The sequence below is a fragment of the Lemur catta genome, chromosome 7 (genome assembly GCF_020740605.2).
Source record: "Lemur catta isolate mLemCat1 chromosome 7, mLemCat1.pri, whole genome shotgun sequence".
In the NCBI taxonomy this organism is placed as follows: domain Eukaryota; kingdom Metazoa; phylum Chordata; class Mammalia; order Primates; family Lemuridae; genus Lemur; species Lemur catta.
The window spans coordinates 41213871-41235281 of NC_059134.1; the positions used below are offsets into that span (position 1 = coordinate 41213871).

The window sequence follows — 21411 nt, forward strand, 5'->3', positions numbered from 1 at the left end:
CCATACAGTATATATGTTATTAAATACTTTGACAATTGGGGGAAAGGAAAGGGTTTTTTTCCCCTTCTTTTAAACTTTTTTTTAGCCCTGCAGTATTATTAAAATATCCCCCCACCTTTTTTTTTTTTTGGATCCCACCATAAACTTCCTGGCTCCTTACTATTTAGTGAACAAATTCTAAAGACAAGAGCTCTATCAAGGCTAGCATAAAAATGCTTGTCTCTAAGTCAAAGACTTTTCATCTGTGTCATTCATTTACTAACCATTATCCATCCATACCTGGATTTATTTGTTTTTCTACTAAAGAAATGGGTGAATGGGTGAACACATTATACTGTAGTGAAGGGTTAAGGTTTATAATGTTTACCTTAAAGTGAAGACTCAGTAAATGTGCCTTTGTTTCATTATTGTTCCACATATTGAATAGAATGAACTGTGACAACTAAAAACAAATATAAAATTTTCTTTTTTCATCTTCAGGTGCTTAGTACACCTTACCAATCATCTTTCATTACTTTGGATTAATTTATGGATAGGTATTAATGCCAATAATAGGAGTTACAAACTAATATATATTTTTTACACATCTTAAATCCTGAAACAAGCTTGAGTTTCTTCTCTGTTCTTCAGACATCAGGAGAAAGAGGTTTTTTTCCTCAATGGAAAATTGTATTCATCTTATCCTAGAGTAAAAATAAATATGTGAACAAATAAGTAAGTATTTGACTTAATGTTGCCAACAGTACTTCATTTGGTAGAACAGAATATAAGAGCCACACTCATGTGATCCCAGTAACCAGAAAGACCGCTGCTGTTTCCCAGACTCTCGCTACTGGGGCATGGTTTCTGGACAAGCAGTATCAGTATCGCCTGGGAGCTGGATAGAAATGCAGAATCTCAGACTCCATCCCAGACCTGCTGTGTCAGAATCTGAATGTTAGTATTAACAAAATACCCATGTGATTTGTAGGCACATTCAAGCTTAGCACTGGGCTAGACAGCTTTTTTGTTTGTTATATGGCACAGAATAAGAAGGAAATAATAAAAGTAAATGAATAATAAAACTTGTTAGTATCATGAAAGCAGTAGACGCTCCTCAGTCTCTAACCGAAACATGCTTTACAACTACAATTGTATGATCATGATTCTAAATTTAAACTGTAAATGATGTATATTAGATGTTGGAAGGGTCACAACTACTATGGTCATGTTGTTCATGAGAAAGAGGAAAAAGGCACAAGTGAGTAGGGGAAAAAATGACAGTGAGGTTTGACTGAATTATCTAACTGAAGCATACTTTATAGAAGTTCCTGGAAATCTTTGTAATCCACAGAAAGCCTCTCTTTCAAAGTGTTAGTTCCAAGATGTATTTAAAATATATGTAACTTTTCATGATTCACATACCAAAGACAGTAGAGGTTGCCTTGCTTTTCCTGTCTATTGCTTGCATTCTGTTTAATTTAGCTGTCTCAAGTGGGGAACACCATATACTTTTGTGGAGGAGGGAACATATGTGGGTTAGCAGCAAGAAGATTCTGAACATAAAGCAGGCGTTTAGCATACACTTGCTGGTTCATTCATCCATTGGTCTTTCTGTGACAAATAGCAATTGAGTACCTGCTGTGCCAGGCACTGTGCTAAGTGCCAGATACACAGTGGAGTGGAGGAGATGTCTCTACCTTCATGGAGCTTTGGATGATGTGTGAATTACTGATAATTTTTGAAAATTATCTGTGGATATTGTTCATCTATGATATTTCTGTGCCTAGCATCTTCCTTTTTCCATTGATGACAAATGTCTAATTCTTGGTTATCAGTCTGACTTATATAGATTGATCAGTTGTGATTTTGTAGCAGATAATAGCAGTTCATATCATATGGCAAAAATGCAGCTGGCAACTTACAGAGATGAAGCTGAGATATATGTCAATAATATTGCAACCGTTACATATTGTAACATGATCACTGTAAGAGCTTGGCATGAGCTGGGGAGAAAGGGTTAGGGGCTACTAGGAAGGTAGTGTGGGTGAGTAACAATGAGCAACAGCCATGAACAAGTCTCTTGTAAATTGCATAAATGAAAGTAATACAATTATGATCAAAATCAAACATACTTTTATCATAAACCTTCAATTGATGAATTGGGTAATTTATTGGACTTGTATGTCTTCAAATAAAGGTAATTTGTTCTTCAATCAGTTTTATAATATGCATATAATATGCATTTAGAAAAACATTAATCATTAAAATAAATTACTATGTGAGTTTTCTTGGAATGATGGATTTATCCAATATAAATGGCACCTAACAAAGTTAGTGGAAAGGTGAGATAAACAGCCCCAAATAGGCAAGTGGCCCAGCCGTGGGTTGAATCAATCTTACTCGAGGACACTGATGTCTTTGTGGATTATGAGTGTAGTTGCCTCCCAAGTTCCTAAAACCCTGCATTCCCAAAGCCCTGGCATTTGTGCCTATTTAACCACAACCCTACAACTGTCACTTGTTGCCTGGTGACTAGGTTCTCTGCCCTGATGGCCCAGTGGTCTTGGAACTAAGACTTGCAACATAGTCTTGGAACTAGGGGCATAGTCTTGGAAGCCACATGGACACAGGTTTGGAGTTCTGGCTCCACTACCTTCTAGACCTAGGATCTTAGGTAATGCCTATAACGTCTTTATGCCTTAGTTTTCTTACCTGGAACATGGAGACTATAATACTCAACTCATGTGATTGTGTGGATTACATAACTTATAGAACACTTACTGCCATGCCTGGCACTTGGTAAATGGTGGCTACTACTACTTTATTATCATTAAACCCATGTCTCCATAACTGATTCCTGTTTGCAACGTGAATCCCCTTTGGTAACAAGTTTTGGGTTTGTTTTTTAACCTTCTGTCTCAGTTTCTTAGTGGCTGTATTTTCCCCCACTGAATCCATATCCCAGAGGCTGCATCCCTGGCCTCCTGGGGACCTTCCTCCTCTGTGCCACTTTTGCTGAACTCTCATCTCACTCTAGGTTCAAAAGACACCCTAGCTCCTGGGTCTGTTTGGCTCAGAGACATAGTAGTGCCTAGTAAGTGCCTCTGGAGACAGGCTGCCAGTGTTCAAATCTCAGCACTTCCACTTACTAGCTGAGTGACCCTAGGTAAATTACTCAACCTCTCTGTGCCTCAGTTTTTTAATCTGCAAAATGAATTATACTTGTTTTGTATGATCATTATAAAAATTAAATAGAATATTGGATATTATTGTGTATATTAAGAATCTAGAATAAGCAGTGCTATATAGCGTTGCTATTATGATTTATATCTTGGCTAAGAGTACCCAAGCTTGGTTTTTACTCACTTCTCCTTTCTCATCCAGGGTTATCTCTCAATTTCAGGTCACTTTTCAGGACTCACATAGCCAGCTGCATGCACCTAGATTATCCAGACACCGTGCTTCCATGGCAAGACCTCCACCTTCCCCACATCCTGTCACAAAAGTTCCTGGCAGACACAGGCTGTGACAGTGAGGAATGAGTAATATTTTGTTCCAAAGTTTATGTCTACTGAGGAACAACAGTATACTGGGCCCAGCCCAGTGGCCTCTTTCCTAGAACAAGATGAAAATAAAGCAGCCAAGTGGAGTAGTTGCCTTGTTCTTCCTTAATTCCTGCACCTCCCTGTCCTCATCCCCACTGGTAAACAGAGATCATCCATCTAGAAGAAAGGACAGTGGAGGATTCCTCCCCACAGAGGTTGACTGTTTCATACACTGGGGAAATAAAGCCCTTTTCAATAATTGGTACTGGGAGAACTGGATAGCCACATGCAGAAGAATGAAACAGGACCCTTCTCTCACCATATACAAAAATTAATTCAAGATGGATAAAAGACTTAAATGTAAATCATCATAAAAATTCTAGAAGGGGCTGGGCGCGGTGGCTCACGCCTGTAATCCTAGCCCTCTGGGAGGCCGAGGTGGGTGGATCGCTCGAGGTCAGGAGTTCGAGACCAGCCTGAGCAAGAGTGAGACCCTGTCTCTACTAAAAATAGAAATAAAAATTATCTGGCCAACTAAAATATATATATAGAAAAAATTAGCTGGGCATGATAGCGCATGCCTGTAGTCCCAGCTACTCGGGAGGCTGAGGCAATAGGATCACTTAAGCCCAGGAGTTTGAGGTTGCTGTGAACTAGGCTGACGCCATGGCACTCACTCTAGCCCAGGCAACAAAGTGAGACTCTGTCTCAAAAAAAAAAAAAAAATTCTAGAAGAAAATGTATGAAAAACTCCTTCTAGACGCCAGCCTAGGCAAAGAATTTATGACTAAGACCCCAAAGGCAAATACAGCAACAACAAAAATAAATAAATGAGACTTAATTAAATTCACAACTTCTGTATAGCAAAGGAAATAATCAACAGAGTAAATAGACAACCTACAGAATGGGAGAAAATATTCACAAACTGTGTGTTCTATAAAGGAATAATATCTAGATTCTGCAAAGAACTTAAAGGAATCAGCAGGAAAAAAACAAACTCCATTAAAAAGTGGGTAAAAGACATGAATAGAAGTTTTTAAAAAGAAGATAGATAAATGGCCAACAAACACACGAAAAATGTTCAATATCACTAATCAACAGGGAAATGCAAAAAATTAAAACCACAATGAGATACCACCTTACCCCTGTCAGAATGGCTATTAACTAAAAAGTCAAAAAACAATAGATGCTGCTGTGGATGCAGAGAGAAAGGAACACTTATACACTGTTGGTGGGACTGCAAATTAGTGCAACTTCTATGGAAAACCATATGGAGATTCCTCAAAGAAACAGATGTAGACTTACCATTCGACCCAGCAGTCCCACTACTGGGTATCTACCCAAAGGAAAAGAAATCATTTTATCAAAAAGACACCTGTGCTTGAATGTGTATTGAAGCACAATTCACCATTTCAAAGATGTGGAATCAACTTAAGTGCCCATCAATTCATGAGTAGATTAAGAAAATGTGGCGTGTATGTGTGTGTGTGTATATATATATATATGCACATACCATGGAGTACTACTCAGCCACAGAAAGGAATGAAATAATGTATTTTACAGCAACTTGGATGGAACTGGAGACCACTACTCTAAGTGAATAAAATGAAAGGAATGAAAAAGACACCACATGTACTCTCTAATAATTGTGAGCTAAACAATGGGCACACGCAGGCACAAAGAGATATAAATGTCATTGGAAATCAATAAAGGGGGATACTAGAGGGGTAGGACTTGCCTATCAGGTACAATGAACACTGTTCCGTTGATGGGCACACTGGAGTCCTCAACCTAAGTATTGTGCAAGGTATCCATGTAACAGAAACATTTGTACCCTTTAATATTTTGAAATTTTTAAAAAAGTAAAGAGGTTGGGCACAGTGGATCACATCTGTAATCCTAGCACTTTGGGAGGCCAAAGCAGGAGGATCGCTTGAAGCCAGGAGTTCAAGACCAGCCTGGGCAACAGTGAGACTCTGTCTGAGGTTTCAGTGAGCTATGATGATCCCACTGCACTCCGGCCAGGCAACAGAGTGAGGCCCTGTCTCAAACAAAACAAAACAAAGAAAAAAGTCTTGAGCATAACTCAGAATACAAACTTCTTTTATTTTTTTAATTTTTTTTAATTTTTTTATTTTTTTTGAGACAGAGTCTCGCTTTGTCACCCAGGCTAGAGTGAGTGTCGTGGCATCAGCCTAGCTCACAGCAACCTCAAACTCCTGGGCTTAAGCGATCCTACTGCCTCAGCCTCCCGAGTAGCTGGGACTACAGGCATGCGCCACCATGCCCAGCTAATTTTTTTTTTTCTATATAGATTTTTAGCTGTCCAAATCATTTCTTTCTATTTTTTGGTAGAGACAGGGTCTCACTCTTGCTCAGGCTGGCAGAATACAAACTTCTATTGTATCCACCAGGGTAAAATGATTAGCTAAACTGTTACTATTTGAGTTCCATAATGACATAATATTGTTAAACTAAAAATCAAAGGAAGGTTTAATTTTGATTGATGTTTTCAAACAAAGCTATACCACTGGTTTGTAAACTGCAAGTACCCCCAGGGGCTTCAGCGGAAGTCAAGGGTATCAGGGTCTTACTTCTCAGCCCTCCGTGCCTGGAGTAGTACTTGGCTTGCGGCAATAAACTGTTCCTGCTTGGCAGTCCTGGCTTCATGCCTCCCACAGGGAGATTCCTTTTAATGCTCCAGATCCCTTCCAGGGCCACTGTCAATATTTTCAAAAGCAAGACTATGATTATTAGCATATTCTCTTTTTAGCACAAAGTGTTTTTAAAATATTTACTTAGTGTTTATTTTTTCAGTTATTTGGGTGGAGGTTTATTTGGCTTGATTTGTCAAATAACCCAAGGTCTTTATCATTTGTTTAACCTTTTTTTCCATTTTTTTTATTCAATTATTCTCTATGCAATTAAACGTCTACAGTGCTCCCAGATAATTTAACTTGCCCCTAAACAAATAGAAGAAAAGTCAGTTTAGAAACATATGTAATAAAATACAGAAGGATCAGGAATAAGTAATAGTTAATACATAGAATTTATTCAGTCAGCCTTATCTGATTCTGATTTAATTCCTACAGTAAACAGAAATATTTCCAAAGATAATAGAACCAAAAGTTACCATATTAATTTATCCAATAAATCCAAGATTCTCCTAAAAGCCACAAACTAGATGCTGTTTAATCTCCCTTTGAAAGAAGCAACAACAAACTCACTGCATCTTACATTTAAAACACCTGGATATCTGGAAATATGATGTCTGCCCATGATACATATCAAATTATAGGTCTTGAATCCTGATACCATTCATTAAGGTTTATCAATTATTTGCACTGGGCTATCCTCCACGTCCTAAAATCACTTGTTTAGGTTTTGAGCACCAGTCAACAAACATTTGGTGACTGTCTACTGTGTAGAAAACTGTAACCCAAGTCAAGTAAGGTGGTGAATTCAGGTTAGTTGCCATAAGTTTTGTTGTTTTTTTTTAATTTCTGAGGCTGCAAATTTTATGACATAATATTCTCCACAGATCCAAGGCTGCCCATTGCCATCCTCACTGACATTTAATCCTTCTCTAAAGGATTCCATCCCAAGTGATGACTCAGAGCACAGTGTTTGGGTTCAGAGGAGATCTGGGTTTCAGTTTCAGTTCCACCACCCGGCAGCTGTATGACTTTGGGCAGGCTATATCTAACCCACTATGTCTCAGTTTCCCCATCTTTGAAATGGGGATAATAATATCTACCTCAATGGATTATTGTAGGATTTAGATGAGATGGATACAAAGTGCTTTGTACTCAGTGAATGGTAGGTATTATTTTTACTGGGACACTGGTTTTACTGTCCAAGCATGGACTCAGATACCATTTCTAGAGGTATAGTCATTGAACTGACTCACCAAGCTGCATGTCAATGCTTGCCTCTGCCTTCCCACACCTTAGTGGAGTGGCTGAAGCTATCTGTCAAGGTTAGTTTCTTCCTTCTTCAAAGACCTTCAAGGAAGACTCCACAATCTCCTTCTGTCAAGACTTTATAAAGTTTAAGCTGTTCTTTCCATCTAACCTAAATCTTCCCTGCTATTCAATCCAGTTTCCTCTTCTATCCTGTCCAGAGATAGAAAAGGGCTGCTTCCCAGCCTCTGAGTACTAGACTCTCAAATTTAGGAGCCCATAAACATTTATTAACCCTGTAGGAGACCAAGAAAATAGACTTAGCTTTGTTCCACACTATGGGAAGATCCAGTAAACAGAAAGCAATTCAAAATTAGGAAGCAGAACTATGCAGACAAACCACATCAAATTAGACAGAAGAATTGTACTTGTCAAATTTAAGTGTGCTCTTTTGGATGCAATCACAGGAATAGCTAGAAGTTTTGACCTTAATAGGGAAAATACCTAAAATATAAATGCAGAGGCTCAGAAATGCATAAAAAACTCAAAGCAAAATATAATTATGTGTAAGTATTTACTATATTGAGAGATAGAGGTTGCTGGAACAAATAGCCCTGCTTTCATTTGTATGATGTTTGGGTGAAGAAGTTATAGAAGGTAAAGTATTCAACTGGAGAAAAAGACATCTGGAAAGAGACAAGGACGTCCTTTTAGGCAGCTGCTTCTTTCTTTTAAGAGAAACAACTCCCTCACCTCTGGGCATGTGCATTCTAGGAGGAAGAAGGAAGACAAAGGAGGCCCAGAGCTATTAACAGAAAGACTTCAGTGTTGGCGTCCCTCACCTGAAAAGGAAAAGGGCAGCAGGCACAAGCAGAGAACTAAAAGAGTCAAATCTTTTCTCAAGGCTCAGCATCTTCTAGAGATTCTTCTTCTCTCTTTCCTTCTCATGCCCTCATCCCCTTCTACTCAGAAATCTTTTCAGGTGTATTTTTTAAAATCCTGAATTTAAAAATTACTAAACCATGCCTTTATGCCAAAAATCTTAACCAGTAGGACCTGTCCTGGTCTCACAAGGAAGGTAAGCACACCCTTTAAAAATATTTTAGCTGTCCCTGGACTGCGAATAATAAGCATTAGAGCTCAAAAAGCCAGTTTAGGGCCATATTATCTATGCTTCCCTTGTGTAAACACAGAGATTTGGTTAAAGGAAGAAAAATTTAAGTAATTTTAATTTGTTTTTAACTCCTAAGCTCTATAATTATCTTGACATGGCTTTGGTGTCTAGTAAATTCCTCATGTTTTGTAGATGCACAAAACATTTTTGTTGAATGAAACAATGAAGAACAAACATATCCACACTTGCTTCACAACATCTTGCACTTTCTAAATTTGTGCTAAACATAGTAAATAACCCAGACTAAAAATTAGGTTTCCATTATTAAGGCACCTATAGACATAAAGTACTGGATTTGGTAGTACACTTTTGAAATTCACTGGAAAAGGAAGGGTTGTGTAAAAGGAATACTAGTAAGCTTCATTAATCAAATTTTTCATGACTACTATAACCTCTGTGTTTTAGCCAGAAAAATACAAAGCTCTTGAAATATGAAATCATTAAATTAATACAGTAATTTATTTCTGCAAAGTCCTCTATAGAAGTTCTTAGAAATGTAGAAATAATATTTAAATAAACGATAAAACAAATGCACCAGTTCCATAGTGAATGTCCCACAAGCCTACATTTTTCTTTTTAAGAAGTTGTAAGGAGAGGAAAATCTTTAGGGAATCACTGAGAATATATGAATGATGGACATTAGCTAAATTCTTCCTTATCCAGAAAGCTCTGTAAATTGCTCTAAATTCTATTTTCATCTGATTAGAAGATATGATCAGAAACTTGCACTTCTTTTTTTTTCAGGATGATGGGAACTTTTTCCAGTAGATCCAGGCCCTCTGTCCTTATCTGACAGGAATGTGTAAAGTCTCTGAAACCTGTTTTACCTCCCGTTGGAGGCAGAACTGAAGGTGAATCTGGAAAGACTAGCAACACTGTTTTTTAACTGAAGAGAATACTACTTGCTACTAAATCAATTTCGAATCTTTTGTCCTCTCAGAAAACGTAATCTTATGTTTTATTTTTTTTAATTTTAAAATATAAAAAAGAAATAAAGAGGAGACTCTTAACTTTTGCTCTTCTTCCTTTTTTTTTTTTTTTAACAGAGTCTCTCTGTTGACCGGGCTAGAGTGCCGTGGCATCAGCCTAGCTCACAGCAAACCTCAAACTGAGGGGCTCAAGTGATCCTCCTGCCTCAGCCCCCCAAGTTGCTGGAACTACAGGCGCGCACCACCATGCCTGGCTAATGTTTTCTATTTTTAGTAGAAACAGGGTCTGGTTCTTGCTCAGGCTGGTCTCAAACTCCTGAGCTTGAGCCATCATCCCGCCTCAGCCTCCCAAAGTGCTAGGATTACAGGCGTGAGCCACCATGCCCAGTCCATAAACTTATGTTTTAAAGAGAGACATAAGCACCCAATGGCTGAGAGAAAGGACATCAGCTTCTGACAAGCCTCCTCCATCCAAGTGTCAGGGATTCCACTTGCTAGCTGTGTGGCACTGGGCAAGTCACTGTACCCTCACCCCAAGCCTTATAAATAGATATAAATAAAAAGAACATATACCTCACAGGGTCATTGCAAGAATTAAAAGAGAATTTGTAAAAAATTTTCCTGAGTAGAAGAGACTCTATAAATGGTAGCCATTATTACAATTATTATTGTCACCAACATCCCTATATAGAGGGATATTCCTACGCCTCACCCCAACATCCAGGGCTTCTGACCAAGCCCACATATCTCTGCATCAGAAGCCTACAGGGAATCAAAAGCCCAGAGCAGGGAGGGTTTAGAGGCCTGGTAGCCCATTTTTTCTGTTGTCATTGATGGCATTGCCTATTATGGAGTACACAGTGACAACCACTAGAGACACCTTGGCCATTTCAATGTCTTCACAGCTCTTATTAACTGTTGCCACAACATGACCACAAGAACGAGCAGGATAGCCCATTCATCTGAAAGCCCAAGTCCCTTTCTCCTGAGTCCTCTATGGCTACACAAACAACAATATCTCAAAAGAAATATAGTGTTCACTCTATCAAACATCCATAAAACCTAATTTCTGGATCTTTTGATCTTTTACCAATTTCATTCAACAAAAGGAGAAAGAAAAAAAGCACAGAAATAACTCCACAGCTTCTGGGTAGTTCCATAATTGTCATTATTATCTCAGTCACAAATAAAACATGCTATAATTTAAGTTTCTTACCTTAAGGACAAATCCCCCTCTTAATAGGTGGTATAAACTCTTCAGTAAGTTCACCCATAGTTTGCTCAGTATTGATTATAGTGCTTTATCTGTGGTTGAGGGGAAAACCAGTCTGGACTCTTACCAAATCTCACCTTCATGGGTCAATTAGATTGTTGTGAAGGTATGTGGAGTTGATTGTTTAAAAATTCAAACAAACCCAACCAATGCATATATAGCTACACAAATATGCGTGAGTTCATGCACATACCTTGAGGTCCCTAGAATGTAGACAGACTTGGGCATATTGATAAAACAGTATATAGTGTTTATCTAAGGTCACAAATTCAAATATATGGAGGGAGAGGCCAGGCAGGTGATATTAATAAGTAAAGGAGGCCATGGGTAAGAAGTAAGTGGCCCTCCCAATCTTTTCCCTCCTCCCGCCCCCTTTGATGGAGGCATGGACACCAGAGAAAGACTTTTTTCCTATTTCTACCATGGGAAGGGAAAACCTGCAGTTGGACATGTGAACATAAGTAACTCGTGGTATCTGCTGCTTGAGTGGGGAACTTAGTGCATGATGGTGAACAGTGGAGTGGGCAGGTCAGCGGGGGGCACCAGAACCCCAGACACTGTTGCCAGCTGTGAAGGCTGATTTGGTATTGTCACATCATCCTTTACCCTTCTCCCTCCCTCTACACTCAAGGCAATCTAGAAATCTACATGTTTATATAAAAGTTTCTGATTTTTGAATATTGACTACTGATTCAGGTATATAATATTTAAAGAATACACTGCAGAGCAAGTAAGTATGTCTGCAAGGTGAACCTGGCACATAGGTCAATAGTTTGGGATCTTGAGCCAAACTAAGGTACGCCTCACAGGCTCTCTGGTTTTGGACTGGGACCATAGGCCACGTCATTCATTGGGATGGGTGATCCAGGAACGAGTGGGGGAGGGGTATGAGTTTTGTTTTGGACATGTTGATCCTGAGTACTTCTGGGACATCTAAGAGAAGAAATTTAGCCTGGAGACACAGATTCCATCTGTGGCATCCTAGTGAGGCAGTAGTGGAAAGTGTGAGCCATCCAGGGAGAGCTAGTGGAACATTAGAAGACTGTGGCTAACACCCTGGTAAACATCAATATTTGAAGAGTGCAGTGAGTAAACAGGGTTCTTAAAGGAGGATGATAAGGAATTTCCAAAGAAGTAAGAGGAGAACCAAGACAGTTTAATATCATGGGATTTGAGGAAGGAATAAGGGTTAAGGAGAGAGCCATCCTCCACATCAAATGTTGCGGAAATCTCAAGCCAGCTAAAGGCAGAACAGTACCCACTGGATTTTGCCATCATGTGTTACCAGAGACACTGCAGTAAGTAGAAAGTCAATGGTATTTGGGGTCAGACCTGAATTTGGAATCTGGTTCTGCCACTTAAGTAATGTATAACCTTGAACAAGTTAAATGCCTTTCAAAATCTCAGTTTTCTCATCCTAAAATGAGGATCCTAATACCTATGTCATATAGCTTTTATGAGGATCTGTGGTAAGGAAAATAAAGTCCCTGTCCTCAGGTAGCTTGTGTTCTCGTGGGAGAGAGAGTCAATAAGGATGTATATAAATAAATGCAGATGCTCCTCGACTTACAGTGGGGTTACATCCTGATAAACCCATCATAAGTTGAAAATATTGTAAGTGGAAAATGCATTTAATATACCTAATCTACCAAGATCATACTTTGGCCCATCCTACCTTAAATGTGCTCAGAACACTTACACTGGCATAGCTGACTGGAAGCAGCTGCTGCTGCTGCCAGCATTGCAAGAGAATATCACAGGGGATATCACTAGCCCAGGAAAAGATCAAAATCCAAAATTTGAAATGTGGCTTCTACTGATGCAAATTGGTTTTGCACCATCCTAAAGTTGAAAATTTTAAGTCAAACCCATTGTAAGTCAGGGATCATCTGTATAGAATTTAAGGTAGTGATGGGAAAAAAGCAGAAAGAAGAAAGTAGTTTAAGGGATTAGAGGGTGACTTCGGGGGGCAGTTACTATTTTAACCTGGTAGAGAGGAAGAACCTCTCTGAGAAGGTGACATATAAACTGAAACATGAATGAAGAGGAAGACATGTGAAGGTCTGGGTGAAGTATGAAGGTCTGGGGTGGAAATGGGTTTAGCATGTTCCAGAATATCAAGAAAGCCTGTGTAGTTACCAAGGAGTGGGCAAGTATAGGGATGATATCAGAGAAGTGAGCAGGCCATAAAAGGAGAATGAAATGTAGTCTCAGAATAATAAGAAGTCACTGGAAAGCTTTAAGCATGGGAGTGACATGTAATGCTTTATGTTTGTGAAATATCCCTTTGGTTTGTGTGTGGGAAATGGGCTGTGGGGGGCAACAGCAGAGGCTGTTATGGGAGCCTATTGCTGGGCCTGCACGAGACGATGGGGGCTTGGCAAGGGTGCAGCTGGGGAGATTTAGAGTACATTTTATATGTGGATTCAACAGGATTAGCAGATGGTCTGGATATGGAGTTTGAGAACTTGACTTCTAGGTGTCTGGACTAATCAATTGAATGAATGGTGGTACCATCTCTTGATATGGGGAAGACTTGTTGAAAAGAGGGTTTTTAAAAGCCTGGGGTACACAGTAAGAGTTATGTTCTTCACATGTTAAGTTTGAGAGGCCTATTAGGCATCCAAGTGGAGAATCAAGTAGGCTTTGGGGATTTGAGAGGAAAAGTAGAGGCTAGAGATATAAATTTTGGAATCATTAACACAATAGGGCTAGATGTGTTCACTTAAGGGGTGAGTGTAGATATGAAAAAGGGCATGTGACTGAGTTCTCCCAATTACACAGGAGAGGAAGAGGGAGAGCCAACAAAGGAGATGGAGAAAGAGTAGCCAAAGACGTGGGAGCAAAACCAGGAGACTGGAGCATTTGTGACCCAGAGGCCAAGTTGAGAAATTGTTTTCAGAAGGGAAGGAGTAAACAATTATGTCAGATGCTACGCAGAGGCTGAGTATGATGGAGGAGTCATTGAGGGATTTGACCCTCAAGAGGAGGCTATTTTCAATCTGGAAAAGAACAATTTCCATGGACCCATTGGAACAAAAGCTGAATTAGACCAGAGAAAGGAGCAAGGGTAAGTACAGAGGTAGAGATGACGATGGGTCAAGTGTACTTACCCTCAACATCTAGGAATAGCCACACAAGTCCCTAAAAGTTGTATGCAGAATTCTGGGTGTATGTGACGAGTTGTGTCTTCCAAGAAGAGAAGCCATAGCTTTCATCAGATATTTAAAGGAGTGTGTCAGCACAAACCCTGAGCTAGAGGTCCAGTGGCTGGCCTCAGGGCTCTGAGGCGAGGCTGGAAGAGTGTGGCATGTTCTCTAGGTGCTAGTTCCCTGTTCTGCCCAAGGGTTATGGGGCTTCTACCCATTATTAAAAATGCAGGTTTCTTTTCCATAAATAGGGCCCTTTTAAAACCTGAATTTACAGAATCTATTCTCAACTTTGAAAGATTTTTTTGGCTAAAATAGTACCTCTGTGCGACCTCTGGTGGACGTTATAAAAATGCAGCCGAGACAGTCTCCATTTTATGTGAAGGATATTTGAAAAGATTGCTTGGAGAAATAAATGTTTATAAACCAAATGATAGTTCTCATAAATTTATCCAACAAGAATAACAAAATATACAACAAATGCATAAACTAGTTTCTATGTAGTCTTTGAAAACAATGAAGATAAACTTAAAATATAATAGTATAGACTTGGAAAAAAATTTTTAACCACCAGGGAAATAGTAAATTGAAGCTAGGTTTCACAGCAGAAATTTAGTAGGTCATTCTGCATCCATTCATAGAGTTCAAAATCCACTTTAAAACTTTCTTTGAAAATATTAAATGAGCAAATTTGGCCATTTTACTGGTCTCTCCTTTTGTAAGAATAGGTGACATGAGAAGGCCCAAAAGGTGTTTCTATGGCTGGTTTAGAAATAAAAGATGGGCATATAGTTATGGATTCTGAAATGATGCATCTCTGGGCCTGCAGCATCTCTCTTAGGGATCCTTAGTGAATTGGGGCCCCACCTGCAGGTTGTCTAACCATCCTCCACAGAAAACATCAAGTTCTCTGAGCACAGGAGTCCTGTCTTATGGTTCTTTTATTTCTTCTAGCAATTGCTGATACCCAAAAGCATTGTAATAAAAATTTGATGATTTAAAGAGCATGAAATATGCACCTAGTAATCACCGAGGAGCAATTTTTACATGAACTATCAATGAGAGTTATCAATGCCTGGACCATATAATTCATACACTATAGTTTGTGGGATAAAATCCTCGGATGACTTGACCTATTTAAATGAATTAGATTATGCTGGGTCAGTGATTTGCAAAGTGGGGTCCCTGGACCAGGATCATCAATATCACTCGGGAACTTGGTAGAAATGCAAATTATTGGGCCCCACCCCAGCCCTACTGAGCCAGATGCACTAGGGATGGGGGCCTAGCAATCTGCTTTTAACAAGCTTCCAGGTAGTTCTGATACAATCTAAAGTTTGGGAGCCACTGTTATTGGTCATACACATATTGATAAAAATTGAAGATGTGTTTTTCAGGCACTTGGAAAAAATTCTACTTGTGTTTAAATAGAAATCACAAAAAAAAAAGTGGGACAGCAAAGTACATAGTGATAACTAGCTCATAGCCCATTTTTTCTAAATATAAAGGTTTATCAGACATAGGCAAAATAATTATAGAACAGCTCAAGAATTGCCCATGAACTCATTTTTCTTTTACAATTACAAATTGTACAAAAGTTACGATTTTGTAATAAATAAAATAACTACCCTGTCATCAAATAGGCAATTTCATATTCATTTCACAAATATACTTCATTTGTCACTGAAATTACCTGCAGGTGGATTTTTAATGTGGCATTCATCTCTCTTAATATAAAGTTCTTCTTCCAGTACTTCCTTAATTCTCTTATGTGGCTCACAATATAAAAATTTCTTCCCTATAAAGGCATTAACAAAATTGGTTACTTATCGTAAATCCTGCCCAACCTTCTAGTCATTATACCTACTTGAATAACTCTTTTAAAAAAATAAGACGTATTATTCCATACAAATATCAGACAATTTTCCCTGCAGGCTCTATCTTGCAGATTAGAACCTACCATTAGAACTTCCATTAGAACTTTTGGTTCTTTTGGGACTTCACACTTTCATGTAATTCCCGAACTTGTGGGGTAAGTTTCAGGTACTTCTTTTGTATATTATGAAGAAATATATGGAGTTTTGTCATTTGCTTGAAAACAAATTTCACTCACTTATCTGAAAAGTTCTTACTGAAGACTTTCTCTGTACCAGGCATTTGACTAAGGGCCGAGGGTAGTGCAATGAATGAGACAGATGTGTGCATGGAGCTTGCAATTCAGGTACAGAAAAGAAAACAACCTCAGCATTTTTTTTTTCTGTTATTTTTCCTCGGCAATTTAAAATCATCATTTTGGAAGATTAAATCTGAATTGTAGTAGTGAACCACTGGCCTCTAATTCTGGCCCTTTAGGACATTACTGCAACAGTCAAGGACTGGATGATTTGTTCTAAACAGCTTAGCTACATTTCTTCTGCTCACCCCAGAGGTCAGCACTCTGGAGAAATAAAAGAGCTCTGTGTTTTCTGGCCTTGCCTGTCTCCCCAATCTCTCCAGCCAGCCTCTACCTCTTGCTCGCTGAGCTCCAGCCACACGGCCCTTCTGTTCATTCCCATCTTTGTACATGCTATTTTCACTGCCTGGACTGCCTTCCTCCTAAGTTTTTCCTGTGTAACTTCTACTCAAATTTTATGTATTGGCTTAAATGTCAGTTCTTTAGGGAAACTTGGCCTGACTCCACAATCTAGAAATGCCATTTTCCCATAGTACTCTCCTTTTTTCTTTCATCTCATTTATTGCAATTTGAATACAGCTTTCTTTCATTTATAGACAATTATTTGTGTAGCTATTAGTTTAATGTCTTCGTTACCAGACCAGAAACACCATAAGGGCAGGGATGTTGTGTTTTCAGTTCATTAGAGTCCTAGAACAGAGCTTGGCGTAATAACAGATGCTCGACAAATGTATGTTCAGGTAAAATTAAGCACTCTTAAATTTGAGCTCTAAGTAAAGACTATTCTATGTGCACATCTGCCAGTGCAAGCTTGTGAATGTCAGAGAGTCAGTAGTTTTTGTCTTAGTACCAAAAGTTCAATTCAAGGAACCATGAAAAATGTAAACCAAATACGTCAGGTTACTTAAGATTTTATTTTAGACTGACAAAGATATGGCAGGTGTCTGATCTTTTCCAGACTAACCAATAAAGAACACAAGTGAGTCAATTTGACAGGGATGCAGACTGGCCCAAGGGACAAGAGACCTGCTGCTTCTGGCAGTGATCCTGGGTCATTCCTGGTCACGGAGACCCAAATACACCCTCTCAGATAAGAATTAGATACCTTAGGGTCTCATTCTTGTTTCCCAAAAGTTGGGAGTCATGGATAAAAGATGAGATCAATATTACTCAGACCTAACTTTGATTTAATCTTTTTCTGTCAAATCATGATCTTCAAGCAGAAGAGAGCTTAACAAACTAAGTTAAAGAGGCAAAGCCTATAACAGCACAGCAGAGAGGAACAGACCACCTGCTCTAAGTTCAGGCCTCCTGACAAATTTCAGCCTTGCTGCTAAGAAAATCGACAGAGGAAACCACTAAAAGTGATTTGGAGGACTATGAAAATTGGGAGAGTAGTAGGGAGTTACGATGGGCAAATACAGAAAGGAAGAAAGGAAGGAAGGGAAAGAGGGTGAGAGAGAAAGAAGGAAGAGAGGAAATTCTACAAACTATAACATAGCAGCTTGATGTTGATCTTTATCTACATTTTGAGTGGATTAGTCGACAGATGGCTTGACGATGAGCAGTGATAACTCAGAAAGACTGCTAAGAACAGTATTATTTCAGACTTTCTTTTGGAATAATATTATTTCAGGTTTTCTTTTGTTGAGAGCTAATAACAATTGCTACAATTTATGGAATGCTACCATGACCTAAACATCTTACACATATTAGTATTTCTCTTTAATATTATTGTTTCATAGTGACCAACGGGCAAGTATAATTATTTCTATTTCGTAGTTGAGAAAGCTTTCTGATGTCATAAAACTAAAGTCATAAGAATGAAAAGCCATACTTAAATTGACTCTCCCAAGCCTCGAGGGTTACTAAAAGTAGTTTGCAATTTACTACAATCCATAGTTATAGTTCCACCACACTATGCTAATCAGATCATACCTAGAGTACAAGGTTCAGTGATTTAAATAACTGGACAATGTTGGGAGAAGCCAGCCAGCATGGGGAGAGCACTACAAATGACCTCGAAGGTGATATTAAATCTATGAAAGATTTGGTTGGTGCTCAAATAGCTGTTTTTATACAATTCAAGGATTTTTATATGGGAAAGGACCACATTTTATCTGTGTTTTTTTAAGAGCAGGTCTGTGATTACAGAGTAGAAGCTGTAGAGAGACTGAAGACCTTTCCAATAATCAGAGACATTTGAAAATTGAATGAGTACTTTGTGTGGGTGTGAACAGCCTGTCTCTGCTTAGGCTGAGGCCCTAGAAGGAGGTTCTCAGGGAGGCTGAGGCAGAAAATCTTTGCACACCCCCACTAGACTTTGTGAGCTCATGAAAGTTTGGACATCTGCCTTAATTCATTACTCCTTTCTCTGCAACTTGTCCAATGCCTGGCATGTAGTAAGCACTAGATATATGTCAAATTGATGAATGAGTGATTAATTCTACCTTTTACTCCCAGAGCAACAGGGCTAAAGAACCTTTAGATACTAGCATCTTTAACGGGAAAGTTCCCAAGTAGAATTTTAAGTAGGAGTAAGGTTTAATCTCCATTACCTAAACATACTGAATTTAGTTGCTCTAAGTAAGGCCTCTGCATGCTGTTGATAATAACAAAAGGAATGAGGTATCCTAGTCATACAGAGGCTGATGCTGAGGGAAGAGGCCCCTTTCACCAGGGAAGCAGTGGTTCTGAGACTGACTCCTTGATGAGGTCTCTGGGGAGGAGAGTGTGTGGTCCACTGAAGCACAAGTACTGAGGCACTTCAGCCCGACCCTCCCCCCTGGGGCCTGTCAGCCATCGCCCAGGCTGCTCTCCAGAGAGGCAATCAAGGAGGTGCTGCAGGAGGGCTGGAAACCGCTCCATTCCTCTTTGGCCTATTATTTTCACCATCATTCCTTAGCACCTACTGAAGACCTGTGGGGCACAAGAGACTGTGAAATACCTGTAAATTCATAAAACAATACGGATGAGCAAGTTACAACCATGTCAGTTGTGACTGTGGACCAGAACTGTCTTTACTTATTTGAATATTGTTGGTATGATTGGCAAGGCAGGGAGGAAAAAACAGTGTGTTAAAATGTGGCCAATAATTGTGAGATTCTAAAGGGATCAGGTAATAATTTATGGACTGAGAGTTCAAGAGACGATCTGACGTGCTTTAAGTATTTCTCCAGCACTGACTGAGCGACTGTAGCAAGTCACTTCCTTTTCTTTAGTCTAGACTTCAATTTTCTGATGTGAAAAATGAAGAAATTGACAAAATGATCTGGATGTTTACACGTGTGTCTATACACATACATACACATGCAGACATTTATACCTATATAAATGCGTGTATATATATGAGGGCTGTCCAGAAAACATTCAGCCATTGATAATTTTTTTTTTTTTTTTTTTTTGAGACAGAGTCTTGCTCTGTTGCTCGGGCTAGAGTGCCGTGGCATCAGCCTAGCTCACAGCAACCTCAAACTCCTGGGTTTAAGCAATTCTTCTGCCTCTGCCTCCCGAGTAGCTGGGACTACAGGCATGTGCCACCATGCCCGGCTAATTTTTTCTATATATTTTTAGTTGTCCAGATAATTTCTTTCTATTTTTTAGTAGAGAGGGGTTCTCACTCTTGCTCAAGCTGGTCTCAAACTCCTGACCTCGAGTGATCCTCCTGCCTCGGCCTCCCAGAGTGCTAGGATTACAGGCGTGAGCCACCGCGCCCGGCCCAGCCATTGGTAATATAATGAGTACGGTTACATGGCTGGATGCTTTCCGGACAGCCCTTGTAATACAAATGTGTGTGTGTGTGTGTGTTTGTGTTTTAATCCCTTCCAGTCTAGTGTGTGTGTGTGTGTGTGTGTGTGTGTGTGTGTGTCCCTTCCAGTCAATGCTACTACCTGTTGAGTTGGGGGTGATGCTTGGACCCTGGGCGCAGGTAGCCTGTCATGAAGGAGTGCTTGGGGAAATGGACCGGGTGCTTTCCACCACAGTGCCATCACCTCCGCCTCTGCCAGAATAGCAGCTCCAACTTCTCCCCCCCGCCAACTCTCACGCTCCCAGCCTGTCCCCCTCCGATTTGCCACAGTGCCGCTGTCACTCCCTCTCCGCGTCTACCCGCTCCCCGCAGAGTCCGCGACGGGGGCTGAACTCACACTGTTTGCCGGTTTCCTGGGGGCCGCTGCGGCCGGGCTCCCCGCGCGCCCCGCTCCCCAGCCCCGCCGGCTGCCGACACTGCTCCCCGTCGCGGCCCGCCTCGGGCGTCACCGTCGCGGTCACCACCACCGCCTCTTGCCCCCTCATGCCGCGGGGCCTTCTGCCGGGCTCGGTGCAGCCGGCCCGCTGAGCTCCGCCGCGGGCAGCCGGGACCGCGAGGCGGCTCGGGTTGCCGTAGTGACCGCGGGGCCTCCCCGCCCGCAGCGCCCTCTGCGGGCCGCTCCGTGGCCCCAGGTGTCCCGCGCGCCCGAGAAGTTAAGCAGCTGCAGTTGGACTTCGCGTTGATTTCTCCTTTGTTTCTCACACCAGCTCCGCTAAAGCGGCTTTACTGTTCCCAGCTAGAGAAACTGAGATTCAGAGGAGCTAGGGGAGTTGCCTGAGGCCACACAGCTAGAAGTGGCACTGTTGGAATGTGAGCTCAGAACCGAATCTGGCCCCACGGCCCGGAGAATCATCCCCACCCCGCAACAGAAGGCAAGTTCCAGGCCCGGTCGCTGGTTTCACCCGTTATGGCTGTAAAGTCCCGCTCCCTGCCACGCACAAACGATGTGACTGAATAAATATTGAGGATTCCCAACTTTTGGATTGTAAATTATTATTGTTGTTAAGTAATGGTTGCAGTTTCCAAGCACTTTGTAGTCACAATTTATTTCAATCCATAGAATAACTCATTTAATAGATGAGGAAATCAGATTCAGAAAAGTTTGATTTGAAGAGCAAGTAGAAAAATCCAGAGTTTTATTTGGAGAATGAGGTTGCTATTTTGTTTTTGCAGTCATTTAAAAAAGTGAATTATGTTGTGGTGTTAATTTTATGAAAGTTAAATGTGTATTATTTTATCGAGTTAAATAGTTCTGCAAAGCTTGTAACCAAATACGAGAGACACCATCTGCCTCCACTGTACCCCAGAGGCAAGCCACTGTTCTTTTAGCTGATAATTTAGTGTTTACAACCATTTCACTTATATTACTACTTTTTATGTTTTTCCCCCCTAAATTTAGGTATCATGTTGATTTCCTACTAAGGAAGATGAGATTAATCCCTCTTGCATGCTCCCTACATCATATATACTTACTGC

At 40.2% G+C, this 21411-nt stretch overlaps 1 protein-coding gene across 1 annotated transcript; it reads right to left on the reverse strand.

The window, feature by feature from the left end:
• Nucleotides 1-480: 480 nt before the first annotated feature.
• C7H11orf97 (chromosome 7 C11orf97 homolog) lies at nt 481-20476 on the reverse strand. Its single transcript, XM_045557101.1, has 4 exons — nt 20273-20476; nt 15648-15752; nt 6122-6247; nt 481-683 (listed from the first exon to the last, which is right to left on the reverse strand). The coding sequence occupies exons 1-4, from the start codon at nt 20418-20420 to the stop codon at nt 679-681; spliced, it is 384 nt and encodes a 127-aa protein (XP_045413057.1). The 5' UTR covers nt 20421-20476; the 3' UTR covers nt 481-678.
• Nucleotides 20477-21411: the final 935 nt, after the last annotated feature.

Coding starts and splice junctions, on each gene's coding strand:
- C7H11orf97 (XM_045557101.1), bottom strand. CDS start 20,420: ATGAGGGGGCAAGAGGCGGTGGTGGTGACCGCGACGGTGACGCCCGAG. Junction 15,753..20,272: donor CCAGGAAACCGGCAAACAGT/GTGAGTTCAGCC, acceptor ATGCCTTTATAG/GGAAGAAATTTTTATATTGT. Junction 6,248..15,647: donor CATTAAAAATCCACCTGCAG/GTAATTTCAGTG, acceptor AAATATTGACAG/TGGCCCTGGAAGGGATCTGG.